The 18,788-nt window shown below is 47.7% G+C and overlaps 1 protein-coding gene across 6 annotated transcripts in view; it reads right to left on the reverse strand.

Annotated features, from left to right (window-relative positions):
- RUSC2 (RUN and SH3 domain containing 2) overlaps nt 1-18,788 on the reverse strand; it is a 117,129-nt gene that overhangs the window by 2,217 nt on the left and 96,124 nt on the right. For 5 of the 6 annotated variants that reach the window (XM_064380296.1, XM_012463295.3, XM_064380299.1 and 2 more), the window contains 8 exons: nt 10,972-13,077; nt 4,016-4,654; nt 3,583-3,768; nt 3,276-3,416; nt 1,741-1,817; nt 1,364-1,538; nt 1,168-1,273; nt 439-485 (listed from right to left, as the gene is read on the reverse strand). In XM_064380296.1, coding sequence (XP_064236366.1) covers nt 439-485; nt 1,168-1,273; nt 1,364-1,538; nt 1,741-1,817; nt 3,276-3,416; nt 3,583-3,768; nt 4,016-4,654; nt 10,972-13,009 — 3,409 coding nt within the window. In that variant the 5' untranslated portion in view covers nt 13,010-13,077. The remainder of the gene's footprint in view (nt 1-438; nt 486-1,167; nt 1,274-1,363; nt 1,539-1,740; nt 1,818-3,275; nt 3,417-3,582; nt 3,769-4,015; nt 4,655-10,971; nt 13,078-18,788) is intronic. The other variant, XM_021671529.2, reaches the window with a different exon arrangement.

The raw sequence follows: 18,788 nt of genomic DNA on the forward strand, positions 1-18,788 counted from the left end.
CCCTGTTGCCCAGGCTGGAGTGCACAATCTCAGCTCACTGCAACCTCTGCCTCCTAGGTTCAAGCAATTCTCGTGCCTCAGCCTCCCAAGTAGCTGGAACTACAGGCATGTATCCCCACACCCACCTATTTTAGTATTTTTAGTAGAGACAGGGTTTCACCATGATGCCCAGGCTTGTCTCAAACTCCTGACCTTGAACTTCTACCTTGGCCTCCCAAAGTGCTGGGATTACAGGCATGAGCCACCATGCCCAGCCCAAGTTTTAACTCAAGCAGAAGCTGGGGGAGGCCTTGAGGGAAGCCCGAGGCTCTGAGGATGAATGCTTGTATGGTCCCCCTCCCCATCTCCAGCAATGAAAAGACAGCTCTTCCTTCCTCTTTTGCACCTCTGAATTCTGACCTGGTTGAGTTTGTGTGACAGCAGGGTTCTGGGCATTACCTTCGTGGTTATAGAGGTGATTAAACCAGAACTCCAGGGACCGGATGCTGTAGGGAGACAGGTGAAGAAAGTTGAGTCTTCTGTGACTAGAGCCAGATAAGGAGGCAGATCCAGGGGGGTAAGGCACGGGAAGAATAGCTGAACTCTCCCTTCCACAGCAGGATTCATTTCACCTAATTCCCGAGAGTCAGTGGGCATGTGTGGAGGGAGATGGGCATGTGATTTACAAGCCAATTGCTTCCTCCTGGAGTGGAGTCAGCCTGCAGTAGACCTAAGAAATCAAGGCAGCTACTGTGTGAAAGTACAGGCAGCTCAGGGGCCAAGGGGATGGCCCGGGCCCGTACCTGCAAAAGCATGTTACTAGGATGTGTGTTCCAAGGTGGACTTAGGGTGAAGCAGGATTTGGAAGTAGTGCTGGAATGGAGAGGATGAGGGTTTACAAGGTCCAGAGAACTTGAGACACCCAACTAATTTCCAAATAAGCCAGATGAAAGATTTGTAAAAGCAGAAGACCACATTGGTGACCAGTGTCAGAGTCATGGGCACAGTGGGAAAGCAGTGACCTACTGAGAGGCAATAGCTGGCTGGGGGACAGTGAGCCTGTGCGCTGGCCAAGACCCTGCAGATCCACCCTTTCTGTCTCAGTTCAACAAGTTGGTTTCTCGGCGCAGGCAGAGCCCGGGGAGTGGGGCAGGTTGTTTAGGGGATCTTGCTGTTCTGTGTACTTACTTGAGCAGGCCGAGGATGAAGGCATTAAAGCGCATGGTATGACTGGTGAGCTCTGGGAATTGGCTGACTTTGTTATAGAGGCCATGCAGGACCTTGGTGGATGGGCCTGGGAGGAAGCCAGAGTTGCAGGTCACATGTCCAATTTCTGGAACCCTAAATTCAGCCCCGGGTCCCCATCTTGCCACCCAGCACCTACCTAGCTGTGTGGAAGCCTCAACCACACTCCATGGCATGTTCTTACGCTGCCCAATGATAACGTCCAGTACAAAGGCCTTGAGCCCATCCTCTAGCACGGCTCGGACAGCAGGGCACAAGTACTTCAGAACCAGGTGGCCCACATTGGGGCTCACAGAACTGTTTCCCAGCTTTGCCTGTGGGTGCAGTAGGGAAGTGCAGAAAACCCCCTCAGGCCTGCCCATGGTCCTCTTGTAGCAGGCCATCATGGTTCCCCTCTTGCTATCCCCATTCCTAAGTGCCCAACCCTGGGCTCTAAATGCAAGACAGCAAGGGAAGGTGGTGGCATAGGACAGGCGAGGGCTTGCAGAGCTCGGCTCTCCACGTTTCCTTGCCTACCTTCACCCCGGGATCCCGGCTTGTGCCAAAATGGGCCACAATGAGGTCCACAGCAGTGTTAACAGCTTTTACCAGCCCTGCAAGAAAGAATGTGATGTAACAGGTCCCTGAGAAAGTCCTTAGCCAACTTAGCTGGGGCTGAAACCTCAGCGGGGTGGGAAAGTGCTCCCACACTTACTCAGTCTCCACACCTGCACATGGGTCTCTAAAACGTTCAGGCTTGGCCCTTTTCTGGGTCTGCCCAGTTCTTAAGCGCTTCCTGTCTTTACTTCCCAGCCTGGTGCCACCTCAATGATGCCTTTGTTAAGTCTCTCAATGTCCTCACCTCTCAGCCCTCTTATTCCAATCAGTCAGTCTAACTGTCAGTTTTCTCCACTCTGAGAAACCAGGCCACTGACCTGAAGAAAACCCAAGTCCCTCACACCAGTGCCAGACAAGGGTGATTCCTTGATATGTGCCTCATCAGCACTCTCTGCCACACCCTCAAACTGCCATGGGAAATCAGCACCCCTCCTCTCAAGCCCTTGGTTCTGCTTTAGAGAAGAGGCCCCTAAGTCATAAACTCCTTTAACTTCCCTCTGCCTCCAAAATCCCTAACAGTCTTGTATGTACACCCCTCACTCCCTTGTTCACTCGCATCCCCTTCACATCCTGGAGGAAGGTGGCTGTTCCCCTTCTTGCCCAGGTTCTTCTTTCTCCCTGACCTCTGATTCTCCCTTTCTGCTTTCGCAGGAACTTCAGCTGTCTCTCTCCCTCTTCACAGACTCCTCTTCAGCCCACAATTATGCTCAGTTCTCTCCAGTTCCCTAAAAATGTTCTTAGTTCAGTGGTCACTTATTTGCTAAATAGAGTGGTTCTTGTCATTCCTCATCTTACTAGATATCACCAACATGCTTACCCAAGCTGCTGGACCCTCTAGTACCTTCACCGGCCCCTCCAAGGACACTGAGGCATTTTTTAATGACATGGAAGCCTCCTCATTAGACTTTGCTCACTGTGGAAAGGGACTGGAGCCCGACTCTTAAAGCCTCTGATGAAAGACCTTTGCTCACTCACACGCACTCAGGATACACAGCACACAGCTTCCTCCTCTAGCCCCAGGGCCTGCGTGCTCCAACTCCTTCCCAGCACTTGGAGATTTTTTTGCTTGTGTTTTTTGAGACGGAGTTTTCACTCTTGTTGCCCAGGCTGGAGTGCAATGGCGTGATCTCGGCTCACTGCAACCTCTGCCTCCCAGGTTCAAGCAATTCTCCTGTCTCAGCCTCCTGAGTAGCTGGGATTACAGGCATGGCACCACCCCCGACTATTTTTTTGTAATTTTAGTAGAGATGGGGTTGCACCATGTTGGCCAGGCTGGTCTCAAACTCCTGACCTCAAGTGATGCACCCACCTCGGCCTCCCAAAGTGCTGGGATTACAGGCGTGAGCCACTGCACCTGGCCAGCACTTAGAGATTTAAGACAGGCTAGGTAGTAGGGCAAGTGTGAGGAGGTAGTGACAGCAGAGTCCCTGGCCTGAGCTCGGGGTTATATGCACCTTTTTTCTGAAGCAGGTCAATGGAAATGGCCTCTGAGCTGCCATCTGGGGACAGACAAAACTCAGCTGGAGGCTTCTCCGTCAAGGAAAAGGGGTCCTGGAAGTCAGGGCAGGTCAGTGGTAATGGCTTCACTGCTTGGCCTGGAAAGAAAATAAAAATCAATCCTGAGCAACGGTGCAGGAGTTCCAGCCCAGTTCAGTGCCTTGTACCATCTGAGACATGTTCCTTTGGGACTGACCCCATCTCTAACCCTTCCCAGCCATGGCAGAGCCTGCCCCGGGTGTACTGGGGACCCTGCTCACATACCATTCAGCCGACAGTTCAGATGGCTGGCAGCACTGAGGGAGCCAGGGAACTCAAAGATAGGGTTTCTTCGGGCCAGCCGAGCTTCTTGTGATCTTCGGTCCAGGCTCCCTGACAAACCAGGTGGCCCTAGTGGGTTCTTCCTCCTGTATTCCCGCCACTTGAGGGCTTGAGGGGATAGATGGTTGGCTGGAAGCAGAACAGATTAGCAGAAAGACAAGAGTTGGCAGAAGACACCGAGTCAGAGTTTCACATCCACCCAGCGGGCCCTTAGGAAACACTAGGATATCTGTGGATATTATCTACAGATGCTGGGGAAGGGAGGTGGACATCCTAACCTCTGGCCCCAGGTAAGAGTGTAAGAAACCACTCAAAGGGGAGGTGGAGGTGCTTGTGTGAGGTGGTGGGTTTCGGAGGGAGACACTGGATCTCATACCATTACTGGGCCTGGTGGCCATGCTGCCCTCACCACCTCCCCGGGCCAGGCTCTCTGCTCGGCTGAGGCCGGATCGCCAAGAGCCCAGAGGCGGCAAGCTTCCTGTTCCATGGAGCCGGTACTCAGCTAAGGTCAGTATCTTCTGATCCTCCTTCTGCAGCTGCTGGGAGGTGTCAGGCCGGACGGCAGGACAGGAGTGGCTCCATGGGGGCAGGCTTTCTGTGGCTGTGGGCTGCTCTGGGGGAGGGGAGCACGAAGTAGAGGCAGAAGAGTCAGTGCTGGGCCCAAAGGGGCCAACACTCCGGATGGGGGAGTAGCTGCCCAGGGGCGATGGCCGAGAGGTCTCTGGCTCAGACCCAGCTTTCCTGGCACCTCTGCCAGTGGCTCGGGGAGTAGATGCCTGCAGCTCCCCTGAGGGAGCTGGGACTGAGACTTGAGCAGTGGGGGCAGCCACTGGGGCAGGCTGCTGTGTACGGCTGCAGCCTGAGAGGCTGTAGAGCTGGGAAAGGCTGTGGAGGGCCCGGGCCTTGGCCAGCTGCTTGGGGAAGTGGTGCTGGAACACGAAGGGCTGGATAGGCAGCGTGGTTGGCCTCTGTTCCTTGCTGTAGCGAAGAACTGGTCGGCTCTCTGTGCCACCCCCTGTAGCAAAGGGATGGAGAAGGAATCAGTAGACAGACACCAAAACCTAATGAGAGAAGACCCAGAAGCAAAGATGGGAGATAATGCCCTCTGGGGAGAGGGGCAGGGATCTGGCTAGCAGGAATTGAATGGGTAAAAGTTTGTGGAATGGGACACTGCTCCCCTCTTTTGTAAAACGTTTCCTATTGTTTTTATAATGCTGAACTGTGTTGTACCTCTTTGCTGTTCAGTCCCTCTTCCTTTTCTTGACTCCAAAGGTGAGTGTATCTTAAGGCTCAACGCTTGCATCTCACCTTACACTTTCTTTCTTGCACAGTTTGAGTTCAGACTTCCATAGGATGACTCCCAAACCCACATCTGGCTTATTTGGAAATTAGTTGGGTTTCTCAGTTTTTCTGGACCTTGTAAAGCCTCATCCTCTCCATTCCAGCACTACTTCCAAATCCTGCTTCACCCTAAGTCCACCTTGGAACACACATCCTAGTAACATGCTTTTGCAGGTACGGGCCCGGGCCATCCCGTTAACCCCTGAGCTGCCTGTACTTTCACACAGTAGCTGCCTTGATTTCTTAGGTCTACTGCAGGCTGACTCCACTCCAGGAGGAAGCAATTGGCTTGTACATCATCTCTACTTTCAGTTAACATTTGCTACAGCAGCTCATCCATCACCTTTCTCCTTTTTTCCAATCACTTCTATTTCTGTCAATGGCGGAACCATTTTCTTTGTTTTGAAGTCTTGGAGTAACAGTCACACATTTTGAGTGAGGAAAATGTTTCAAATATTACTGACTTTAAGCTTTTGCTCATTATCCCATCTCCAATCATGCCAGCACATTTCATTCTTGAGCAAATCTAACTATAGTAAGATAGTTCTTTACTTGCAGCCTTCCTGTTATCCATATCCACTCCCACTCTTCATGATCCTGGCATTGGAACCTCAAGAGTCCACATTTGCTCCCTTGAACGGAGGTATGTTCCCCAAGGCTGGGGGGCCTCTCCTGTGCTTTCAGCCAGTCTTCAGGTCAATGTCCCTCAAAACATGGTGTTCAGAACAGAAAAGTCCAGGACCCTGCAGTGGGACAGTGGATGGACTGCACTTCCAACAATACACTGTGGACCTCCAAGTAAACGCAAGATGGCGCCATAAGCACGCACCCGGCCTGCAGCTCTGGTGAGGGCTCACCAGCAGTGGGGCTCACCAGCTCTGAGGTGGGAATTAGTTCTCTTACTTGAAATGTAGACAGATTAAAGTACTTGCTCAAGGTCACACAACTAGGAAGTGGCAGAACTAGAATCTGCCTAAGCCAGAGTCTGATTTCAGAACCACTGTTCATTTTACCACATTGTACTACAAATGAAATTCTATCAGGTCAGGTTTTCCTATCCCTCATCTTATTTACATCAAAGAGTCATAGGGGACTAGGACCACAACCCGTTAGGGAGGTGCTTCCAAATCCACTTTGATGGCACTTTCAAGCTCCACCCTCCTGCTATCCCCAGTCAGTGCTTACACAACCTCTGCCTTCTCCCTGGCTCACTGTGCTGCAGCCACACGTCCCTGTCCTTAAACGCCAGGTGCATAAACATCTCGGGGCCTTCTGCACCTGCTTTTCTTTCTGCCTGAATCTTCTCACCATTCAGGCACCAGCTCAAATACCACCCCCTCAATAAGACCTTCTCTGATTACCTCAGCCCCTCTGGCAAATTGCTCTCTATCCCATTACCCTGTTTTCATTTTCTTTTCAGCATTTTTCACCATCAAAAGTTGTCTTTTAAATGTGTTTATTGCCCATTACTCCTCCTCAAAGCTCCAGAAAAGTGGGGATTTTATGTTGTTCACTGCTGGATCCATAAGGCCTGGAACAGAGCCTGGCACTCAGTATGCAGTGAACAACGATCTGTTCAATGAATGAATCGCCACAAAGTCAGTCCCACTACAACCAGAATCTTCTTACATACATCAACTAGCTTCAAGATACAAATGTTGTTTTATCTCCCAGAATAAAATCTAATCTTCTTAGTGTGCTAGGTGCCCACACCTGCTACAAGCCAGGCTGCTCTCCCCTCAAACTTTCCACACCTGCCCTCCCTGACCCTACTCTTCCCAGTCCATCCCTGCCATGAAGTACACTGCTTTTCCCATCAGGAATGTGTTCTTCCTTTCCACCTATTTATCAGTTTTCAAGGCTGAGCTGACCCTGGCTACCGGATTAGGTCATCCCAACCACAGCTTTATTATACCCCCTATATAAAGGAGTCTGAATTAGACTGCTTATTCCTATCCTTTTAAAACTCTTCTCTACTAAGTTCCCAGGGTACAGTTTGAGGCAGAGGAATAAGATCAGGTAAGAAGGGACCCCTGTGGGGAATGGGTCTTCGTTCTACGCTCAGGTAATATACAGAATAAGTTTTCTCACTTTTCTATGTGACATTCATTCAGAAAACCAGAGACAGAGACTGTATTCACCTGAGTCAGTTTTTCTCTAGGTTAATAGCACCAGTTCCTTCTTAAAATGTGGTGCCCAGAACTCAATGGAATCCACTGAGCACTCACTGGTTCGGAGGAGTGAGGGACTATCCACTCTTTCTTGCTGGAGTCTATGAATGAATCCAGTCATCTTAACTTTTTGGAAGCTGTACCAAACTGCTGATTCATTCTGAGTTTGTAATCAATTCAGTATCCCAAATCAACTCAAGTGCAGGTTACCTATCAAACTTAACATTGCTCTCTGCTTTATTAGTTTTATTTTTAAAGATTCAGTAAGATCCCTTTACATCTTGATTCTGCTGCTCAGTATCTCAAAGAGCCTTCTCAGCTTTTCTTTTTTTTTTTACTTTTTTTGATAGAGTCTCACTTGTCACCCAGGCTGGAGTGCAGTGGTGTGATCTTGGCTCACTACAACCTCCGCCTCCTGGGTTCAAGTGATTTTTGTGCCTTGGCCTCCTGGGTAGCTGGGACTACAGGCGTGTGCCACCACACCTGACTAATTTTTGTATTTTTAGTGTAAATGGGGTTTCTCCATGCGCCTGGCTGGTCTCAAACTCTTGGCCTCAAGTGTGTTGCCTGCCTCGGCCTCCCAAAGTGCTGGGATTACAGGTGTGAACCACTGTGCCTGGCCTACTTTAATTTTTTTTAGAGACAGGATCTCACTTTTTGCCTAGGCTGGAAAGCAGTGGTGCAATCATAGCTCACTGTGCCTCAAACTCCTGGGCATAGGCGATCCTCCCGCCTCAGCCCCCCAGAGTAGCTAGGACTACAGGCATGTGCCACCACTCACAGCTATTTTTAAAATTTTTTTTCCTGTAGACACAGGGTCTCACTATATTGCCCAGGCTGGTCTCAAACCCCTGGCTTCAAGTGATTCTCCCACCTCAGCCTCCCAAAGTGCTGGGCTTATAGGTGTGAACCACTATGCCCAGCCCACCTCAGCTTCTGTCATTCCCAGATTGGATCAGCCTGTCTTTTGTCATTCAAAACTTGATGAATTGTCATTTGTTTTTTTGATTTAGAAAAAAGCTATACAGAATCAAGAGAGACTGGAGACTTATCGAACAGAGCAGCATCTTGATATGAAAAGTCTCGATCTGATAGAGAAAACACTGTTAACGCCTCTCCTCACCTCTCTGAGCAGGATATTTCTTGCCCTCAGAACGCCAGCCATAGTATCCCATGAGATGCACCCAGCAGACAGACACTGCACTCTAAGAAGGGAGTGGGTTCCAAAGGACCCAGTCAATCCTTGCTATTTCTCTTCCCTAGAGATCTCCCTCTCTCCCATGCCTACCCCAAGGACAGCTCTTCTGTGTATGTTTAGGAACATGAAGTCTTCTGATGGACTGTGACCTCCCTGACAGCACAAATAATATTATTTATAGTTTTTAAACATTTTCTTTTGAGACGCCAACAGACCCAACCTAAGGCTACAGCACAGCTGTGAGAATTTGCTGTCCCTGCTTTACCTCCTGTTTCCTTCCTCTGAGATCTGGTTTCCACTCTCACTACCCCCAAATATTGCCTTCAGGATTCTTATCTTAGGTGATTTCTCTTTAGAACTCTTTTGGTTCAAATTCTTTTTTTGAAACTTTCTCCTCCTTTGGTTCCTGTGACTTCACTCTCTCCTGGTTTTTCTTTTCTTTTTGAGATGGAGTTTCTCTTTATCACCTAGGCTGGAGTGCAGTGGCACAATCTTGGCTCAGTGCAACCTCTGCCTCCCGGGTCCAAGTGATTCTCCTGCCTCAGCCTCTTGTGTAGCTGCAATTACAGGTGCCCGCCACCACACCTGGCTAATTTTTGTATTTTAAGTAGATATGGGGTTTCACCATGTTGGTCAGGCTGGTCTCGAACTCCTGACCTCAGGTGACCTGCCCGCCTCAGCCTTCCAAAGTGCTGGGATTACAGGCGTGCACCACCATGCCCAGCTAATTTTTGTATTATTAGTAGAGACGGGGTTTTACCATGTTAGCCATGCTAGTCTTAAACTCCTGACCCCAGGTAACCCCCCTGCTTCAGCCTCCCAAAGGGCTGGGATTACAGATGTGAGCCACTGCACAGGGCCCAATTACTTTGTTTTTTAAAAATGAGGCCTGGCCAGGCACAGTGGCTCACGCCGATAATCCCAGCACTTTGGGAGGCTGAGGCAGGTGGATCACCTGAGGTCAGGAGTTCAAAATCAGCCTGACCAACATGGAGAAACCCCATCTCTACTAAAAGTACAAAATTAGCTGGGCGTGGTGGCGCATGCCCGTAATTCCAGCTGAGGCAGGAGAATCACTTGAACCTGGGAGGCAGAGGTTGTGGTAAGCCAAAATCATGCCATTGTACTCCAGCCTGGGCAACAAGAGCAAAACTCTGTCTCAAAACAACAACAACAAGGTCTGAAGGAGCAAACAACCAGTGATCTTTCTAAAATGCAAATCAAAACATACCATTAAGCAGATAAAAACCCAAATCAAACAAAAACAAACAAATGCGAAGAGCCATTTCTCTGACTAAAATCTTTCAGTGGTTCCACCTGCATTCCACTATGGCTATACCAAATTATATGCATTTCCTAGAAAGGGTCAAGCTATTCTGTGCCTTTGTGGTTTTGTACAGACTATCCTGTGAGCCTAGAACATTCTTCTTACAAGTCTTCACAAAGCCTAATCCTAATAATCTTTCTAGATTGGGCTTAAATTTAAGTAAACTGTGTTAGCAGTCCCTCCCTGACATTTCAGTCTGATTTAGATACCCCCTCACTGGCCAGTACTGAATATTGCCATCTCTTCTTTTTAATTATCCATTTCATTTTCTGTTTCCATCCTTCGTTGGAATCCTTGAAAACAGACATCAACCCTCTCATCTCTGTCACCAGCACCACTGTAACACACTGGTATAAAATATTTATTTAAAAGTTTACAAAATGAACAGGGAAAGAGCTGGCCTAGGGAAGCCACTTGGAAGTTAAAGGTCAAGGGTCAGGTCTAGGCTCGTTGGAGGTGGCTACAATCACTGATCAAAAAATAAACCTCACTGATGCCCAGTGTGTTTTGTTGTTGTTAGACATATCCCTTGGTTGTCCCTTAGGCACTGCAAATCCCTAAATGTCCAAACCTGTACTGTGTCTCATCTCTCTTCCAGGAAATTTCCTGTGATTACAACCCTTATTCATGGCCTCATCTTTCCCATCATCGAGGTTCAGAATCAGTCTTCTGAATCCGTTATTTCTGAATATGTCAGCCTCTAAGTCCTGCTGATTTTATCCCCTCTATTGCCTCAGTGGTTTTTTTTTTTTTTTGAGACAGAGTCTCACTCTGTCTGCCCAAGCTGGATACAGTGGTGTGATCTCAGCTCAGTGCAACCTCCACCTTCCAGGTTCAAGCGATTCTCCTGCCTCAGCCTCCCCTGTAGCTGGGATTATAGGCATTGCCACCATGTCAGGCTAATATATATATATATATATAATTTTTTTTTTTTTTTTTAGTGGAGATGGGGTTTCATTATGTTGGCCAGTCTGGTCTCAAACTCCTGATCTCAAGTGATCCGCCCGCCTCAGCCTCCCAAAGGGTTAGGACAGATTACAGGCATGAACCACCACACCCAGCCCCATCAGTGTATTCCCTCAGTATATTTTTGAGTCCTCTGTCTCCCCCTAACCCCCTGCCTCGGGGAGCCCACTCCACTATAAGCTGTGGGACCTGCCCTGGCGGGATAACAGATCTAGTATGTGGAACCTCTGGTGGCATGGATGAGGTGGTTGGCAGGGACCTGTCACCGAGGTGGCCATGCATATCCTGCTGGTGAATATCCACATATTGCTAACCCTTAGGCTGCTTACCGTCAGCTCTAGCTCTTGTATCCCTCTGGGTATGGCTGTTGGCTGGGCTCCCTGGGAGAGCAGTCCCTGGATCCATCAGCTGAGCTAGCGGGCCTTGCCCAGCAGCTCTGAGGCCAGCAGGAGGCATCTCACTGGCATGGGGTCCCTGACAGACCTGGGTGGACCAGGGTGGACTTGGCTCTGGGCCAAGTAGGTCCATGCCTGGCCCCAAGGGCATGGGTGGCAGGCTGTGGCTACAGCGAGTGCCCTCATCCAGCGGGGCCCCCTGATCTTGCTGGGCTTCTTGGATGGGTGAGAACTCATGGGAGGAGTCCCCAACACTCACACGAAGTGGGGGTGAGCCAGAGCCTCCAGTTTTCTTCCGGCCCTTGGCCAGCTCAGCAAAGGAGGTGACCCTCCTGGGTGGGGAGCCTGACCCAGCCATGGCTGCAGGGCCCTCACTCAAGCGCACTGGGCAACTCAACATGCGTTCCAGCGAGCCCAGACGGACAGGAGGGCTGCGCTGCAGGCTGCGATCATAGCTGCGGGAGCGCTGACGTCCAGTGCTGAGGTTGGGGGGTGAAGTATTCGTGTACACTTGCCCCTCAAGCACAGTGGGGCCCATAGCAGCTGCTGCTTGGATGGAGGAACTCACTCCCTCTTGTTCCTCTGATTGAACTTCTGGCTTCTGGAATAGGTAATACTCAGAGGGCTGGCTGGGGCCTGGGTCTGGGCCAGGGCCTGGTGGGGGACTTATCTTGGTGTGTTCCTCAGAGCAGCTGGTGATGGAAGAGCCAGCAGGGCTTGGGGATGACTGGGAGGACAGGTCACAAGTGACAAGTTTATAGTAATTCTGTGTGGCCACAACAAGACGGGCCTGGCTCTGGAAGCAGGCTGTGAGGTCAGCCACTGCTGGGCACGGCTCACAGTGTGGGCGGTAGGAGTTGCAGTTGGCATCAAGCTCAGGAGATGAGGCATGAGGGCAACCATAGCCCTCTTCCCTTCCTGCACTTTCAGGGTGATGTGACTCACAAGACATCTTAGACTCAGCTGGGGAGGGCTGCAGATCCAGGTAGAAGGCGCCAGGGTCTGAGTGGCTGCAGAAGGAAGAGTCACTGCAGGACTGTGGGGCAGAGTTGAGATTGGCACGGGGGGTGCCATGCATTTTGTTGTAGAGGGTGCTGAAGGTGACCAGCACACCATCTGAACTGTTGCAGGAGGAGTCGCTCACGTAGCCCATGGACTGATCAGCTGCCTCAGACTGACTGGATGTGCTACTGCAGCGGCAGTGCTGGGCTCCTGAGCCAGAGCATCCTGGGTTCCTTGGGGATTCATCTGAACTGAGCTTCCATTCCTGGTCAAAGGAAAAGCCAGAGGTATCACTGGCTCCACCCCCACTGCCACTCCCACCAGGTCCCCCACACTCATCCAGCTCCATGGTCTCTGCTTCCAGCTCTAGCCGGCAGCAGCGGCTGGTGCCACACTGCTGAGTATTCAAGGTCATCACTGGCTCCTGCTCCTGCCCTTCCACCACTCCAGCCCGACTGCGTGTTGCCCCCCATGGCCTGCCCACTCCGGGGCCAGATGGTGGCAGCTGGAAAGAGGATAGATGGAAGGTGGGCTGGCCAGTGCCATGCAGGTGGAAGGACTGCTGGGTGGCACTGTCACCAATGCTGTCATCATACATGTCACCAAGTCCTGGCTCACCCACACCATCCTGCAGCAAGAAGGGGTTGTGTCGTTTGGGGGCTCCAGGACCTCTTCCATCCCGACTCCTAATCTTGGTGCTGTCTGTAGACTGTGCAGTTCCTCCTGGAGCAGAGTGCAGGCTGCTGTATAGCAGGGAGTCGGCTTGTCCTAGGTCTTGATCGGGCTGGGTGATGCCTAGCTCAGGTGGGCAGAAGGGATTAGGTCTTGTGCTCCCACTACCTCCGCCTGCCCCTCCACAGCATTGCCTGTCTGGGACTTGACAGTGCACCAGGGGGATGTGATGAACGATGAGGGTCTCTCCAGTCAGCTTTGGGGGACTATCCATTCTGGAAAGTTCGAATAAGGGCATCAACAGCACCAGACACTGTCCCTGGAGCCCAGTGGGGCAGAACACATTTCATCAGGAGAGCTTGGCACCTGGAGAGAGAGGGAGAGAAAGGGAACCTAATGTCACCTCCCTGGAAGTCAGGGACATGCCCTTCCCTACTTCATTTTCAGATGGAGAAGAGCCCAAGAAGCTTGAGTCAAGGCGGAGCTTGACTGCACAGCCCAATAGGCGGGTGGGGACCTCACCATGCTTTCTGCATTGTACAGGTCCAGCACCAGAGGTCCCCCTTAATTTTAAGGTCATCATGCCTCAAATTATGACAAAAGGCCAAGTCCCTCTAATGCCACATATAAAGGTCTGGGCAGTACTTTCCAATTCTCTTTCAAGGACCTTGTCCTTGGCAGTAAACAATGACTAGTCCTGAGCGCAAAAAAATTATGAATAATGACACAAGTAAAAACCATCTAGGATGTCTAAGGCTTAGACATGGCTATAGCACACAAGTTTACAGACCAGGGGAAATATCATGAATAATATCATGAACTCATAGCAGTATGCTATAATTTTGCAAGAAGCATATTTAAAAATAATATGGTATCATCTGACCAAGGGACTTATCTCTGATCCCCTTTATCCTCCTATGAGCCCCAGAATATTTGTCCCTCTCTGATGACTGTGGGCTACGTATCCTTACTATCCTCACTGCTGTACTAGAACTTCTTGAATGCAGAGACTGAGTTGGGCATTAGGGTGAATGCAAGTATGATGTCAACCTCTCCCTCCTCAATGGGGGTGGGGGAACCTATTTTTATGTCTTTTGTATTAGTCTAACACATCACATAAGATAAACGTGAAAGGCATAATACATTCCTAACATGTGTCTAGCTCAGGATACAGATGTCCTCAAGTGCCCAAATGCTGCCCAGTTTTAGCCTAGAACCTTCACTACTGGGATCCACTAGAAAGTCTTCTCTTCCCAGTTTTACCTCTTATAGACTAAAGCAAAGTTCCCTCTTGTTCAAGGTCTCCTGGTGCCAAGGACACAGCCCATCCTGAGCTTCTCTGGTTTCTTGGCTGCCCGACAGCAGTGTGGCCTGCTCAAGTTCTAGTCTCCTGTGTTTCCACGTTCAGGTCTCAACAGTCTTCATTCCCTCTGACTCTTCACATGTAATGTTCCAAATTCATTCATTTCCCTTCCCTTTTTATTCCTATCATTTCCTTTTCAATCACTCTGAGTCTAAATCCCCCATTGCCCTTCTCTTGTACATCATTTAACTGAATCTTTGACACCATTAATTTCTTAAAATTTAACTCATTTAAATCATAGGGTCCCAGCTCGTCACGTGGAATGTGGTAAAGGCTAAGGCAAGTCACATATGCTCAAGGACATGAACAATGCACAAAAAATCATGGTTAATAAGTATACGCGCAAGGGACAAGGTATTAAAACGTAATTGTGTTAAATTTAAGCAGCAATTATTTACAATCTTGCTTCCTCCTCCCCTTTCTGAGAGGAAGGCAGGTTCCTCTGTTGAACTTCCAAGCCTTTGTGTTTACTGGGCTAATGGGTAGAGATGTAGAAGGGCAGATATTAAGAGAGTCTAAACTGAGCTACAAGATTAAGAGTTATAGAAGAAAACGTAGAAGTAAATGATGTTTGTTATCTTGAATTAGGTGATAGTTTCTTAGATAGGACACCAAAGGCACAAATGACAAAAGAAAAAAACATAAATGGGACTCCATAAGAACCAGAAACCTTTGTGCTTCAAAGGATATCACCAAGAAAGTGAAAAGACAATCCATAGAATGGGAGAAAATATTTGAAAATCATATACCTGATAAGAGATTTCTAATCAGAGTATATAAAGAATTCTTACAACTCAACAATAAAAAGACATATGAGGCTGGGGCAGTGGCTCACGCCTGCAATCCCAGCACTTTAGGAGGCCAAGGCAGGCAGATCACAAGGTCAGGAGATTGAGACCATCCTGGCCAACATGGTGAAACCCCATCTGTACTAAAAATATAAAAATTAGCTGGGTGTGGTGGCACGGGCCTGTAATCCCAGCTACTCAGGAGGCTGAGGCAGGAGAATTGCCTGAACCAGGGAGATGGAGGTTGCAGTGAGCCGAGATCGTGCCACAGCACTCCAGCCTGGCGACAGAGTGAGACTCTATCTCAAAAAAGAAAAAAAAAAAAAAAAAAAGACATACCTGTTTAAAACATGGCTAACTGTCTGAATAGGCATTCTCTGAAGACATATAAGTGGCTAATCAGCACACAAAAAGTTGTTCAACATCATTAATCATTAGAGAAATAAAAATCACAATGAGATACTACTTCACTCCAGCTGGGATGGATAAAATAAGAAATACAGACAATAACAACTAGCAAATGATGATGATGATGTGAAGAAACTGGAACCCTGAAACACTGCTGGGGGTATTGTAAAATGGTACAGCTACTTTGGAAAAGTCTGACAGTTCCTCAAAATGTTAAACATAGTGTTATCACATGACCCAGCAGCTGCATTCCTGGGTACATACCCAAGAAAAATGAAAACGTATGTTCACACTAAAGTTTGTATACAAATGTTCATAGCAGCATTATTCACAGTAGCCAAAAAATTGGGCACCATCGAAGCCAGCCACAAAGGGCTTTTATGATGTATGATTCCATTTATATGAAATGTCTAGAATAGGCAAATCCATAGAAATAGAATGTCCCGAAATCAGGCCAGGCCTGGTCAGTGGCTTTCACCTGTAATCCCAGCACTTTGGGAGGCCAAGGCAGGTGGATCATTTGAGGTCAGGAGTTTGAGACCAGCCTGGCCAACATAGCAAAACCCTGTCTCTACTAAAAAGACAGAAATTAGCCAGGCGTGGTGGTGGACACCTGTAATCCCAGCTCCTTGGGAGGCTGAGGCAGGAGAATCGCTTGAACCCAGGAGGCAGAGGTTGCAGTGAGCCAAGATTACATCACTGGGAGACAGAGGAAGATTCCGTCTCAAAAAAAAAAAAAAAAAAAAAAAAAAGATAAACAGCATATACAGTTTGACAACATTTTTGTAAATAAACATGTCTACATGCATAGAAGAAAACCTGTAACATGTGCAACAAACTCTTACCAGTGCCCATCTCCGTTGAGTGATTTGGATTATTTTTAATTGTATTCTTTTTGCTTCATCTGTATTTTCTAATTTGTATGTAATAAATATCCATTTTGTGCATAATTTAAGCAATTTTTTTTTCTTTTCCTTTTTTTTGAGATAGGTTCTCACTCTGTCACCCAGCCTGGAGTGCAGTGGTATGATCATGGCTCACTGCAGCCTCACCCTCCCAGGCTCAGGTGATCCACCCTCAGCCTCCTGAGTAGCTAGGACCACAGGTGCGTGCCACCATGCCTGGCTAATTTTTGTATTTTTTGTAGAGACAGGGTTTCTCCATGTTGTCAAGACTGGTCTCCAACTCTTGGGCTCAAGTGACCCACCTGCCTTGGCCTTCCAAAGTGCTAGGATTACAGGTGTGAGCTAACATGCTGGGCCTAAACAATTTTTTGAGGGGGTTTCTCTTTACACACATACTAGGTTTCCCCCAGAATCCAGGCCATAATCCTAAGGCCTGGACTAAACAGAGTATGGAGAACTTTCTTACATAGATAGCAGTGATTTTAGGGCTACCCATGGGTTGCAGCCATTATTGACCTTCAATGAACCTTTTCTTCCCTTTTAAAGCATCATTTTCAAGAGGCATTCACAAGTCTCACATAAAAGAATTTATGATTCTACTCGCACAACCATTACTAGGACATACATGCATTCATATGGAAAAACTGACGCACACATATTGAATGCAGAAAGCTCTCCAAATCAGGGATGAGGAACAAATGTATGTGGGAGGTGATGATGGTGCCCCTGGCTGGAGAGCACTCACAGTTGTATTGTAATGTGATGTTGACAGATCTGTCTCCCAGACTGGAGCACAGTTCCAAGGTTGGAGACTGCAATAGAGTAAATTCTGCTTGGAACACAGTAGGTGCTTGGTTATTTGTTGACTACTTTACCCATCAAAAAAACACTGAGTTGTTAGTCTTTTTATGATGGAATTACAGGAGTTTTAACATTTATTCTGCATACAAGTCCACTGTCAGATATATGCCTCATGAATATTTTCTGTCAGCCTATGGCTTGCCTCTGTTTTCTTAACTGTGTTTTTTGATAAATAGAAGTTTTTAATTTATCAAATTTAAATTTATCAATTTATCAGTTTGTTTCTTCTATGGTTAAAGCTTTCTGTATTCTAAGAAATTTTTATCTATCCTAAGATCATAAAGAAATATTCCTATGTTTTCTTCTAAAAGCGATACAGTTTTAGCTTTTACATTTAGGTTGTATTGAATCCTACTATGTGTCAAGCTCTTTCACTGATTGATTTCATTTTATTTTATATTTCTCTATCTCAGAGAAGATCTTATTCCTTTCTGATCTCCACACAACCAAGGGAAATGCCCAGGAATGGCTCCTCCACAGACAATTCCAATTCAGTCATCTAAGGGGAAGTTCTGCAGGCATCTCATAAGATTTTCTACTCATGCTTTGCCCACCCCGTTCACATTTTTTTACAAAGCACTTTTTATGTATGTCATATCTCATTGATCCTTATATCAACTTACCAAAGGAGGCGGAGCCATCTTCATTTTTAAAAATAAGGAAATTTACACCCAGAGAAATGAAATGACTTGCCCAAGACCACTCAGTGAATAAATAACAGAATTAAGATTAGACTCAGGAATCCTAACTTTTGACCTTTTTTCTTGATCAGTTAAGAATATAATGAGAGTAGGCCGGGCACAGGGGCTCATGCCTATAATCCCAGCACTTTGGGAGGCCAAGACAGGCAGATCACGAGGTCAAGAGATTCAGACCATCCTGGCCAACATGGTGAAACCCCGTCTCTACTAAAAATACAAAAAATTAGCTGGGTGTGGTGATGCACGCCTGTAGTCCCAGCTACTCGGAACGCTGAGGCAGGAGGATAGCGTGAACCCAGGAGGCAGAGGTTGCAGTGAGCTGAGATCCAGCCTGTATTCCAGCCTGGCAACAGAGCGAGACTCCATCTCAAAAAAAAAAAAAAAGAGTGAACTGTACATATGACACCACAGAGAACATTTACTGAGTGTGTATCTCAGACTTCTTTCCTGGGAGTGACTTTGTCTACATCAAGACAAGTGGCCCATCCCCTCTAATGAAGGTGAAGAGAAAACATTGAGCTGGAAGAGCTCATTTCAGACTTTTTAAACCCTGATTAAATGGAGAGATATGGAAGATGAGGATGGGGAAGAAACAGAGGATTCAGAATAAGAAGAAAGTAGAAGACAGCTCTTTCAGAAGATGAACTCTCTAGCTATGCCTACCAGGTAGAGTGGAATGGTGGGCTCAGCCAGTATAAAGTTATGAGGTCTTGCTCTCCAAAATCAGGAAAGCTTTCTGTGAGAGCCCTTTTCCTGGCCCTTATCCCAAATGAGTGTCTCTTTTCCTATTATACTACTATTTATTAGTGATCATTTATTAAACATTTATATGTTTACATATATTACATATATAATCTCAATGCACTGTCACGTTTTCAAATAGGCATAATCCTTCCCATTGTAAAGATGTGAAAACCAAACTTAGAGTGTATAAGTAGTTTGATCACATTTACACAACTGAGATGGGATTCAATCCTAGGTCTGCCCAATTCCTAATTATTTCCAAAGAAAAATGACTGGGTCCACACCCTCTTCTTAAAGTCCTTGCAAT

Source organism: Aotus nancymaae, unplaced genomic scaffold (assembly GCF_030222135.1).
Source record: "Aotus nancymaae isolate 86718 unplaced genomic scaffold, 86718_ANA_hifiasm-v0.15.2.pri h1tg000003l, whole genome shotgun sequence".
Classification (NCBI taxonomy): domain Eukaryota; kingdom Metazoa; phylum Chordata; class Mammalia; order Primates; family Aotidae; genus Aotus; species Aotus nancymaae.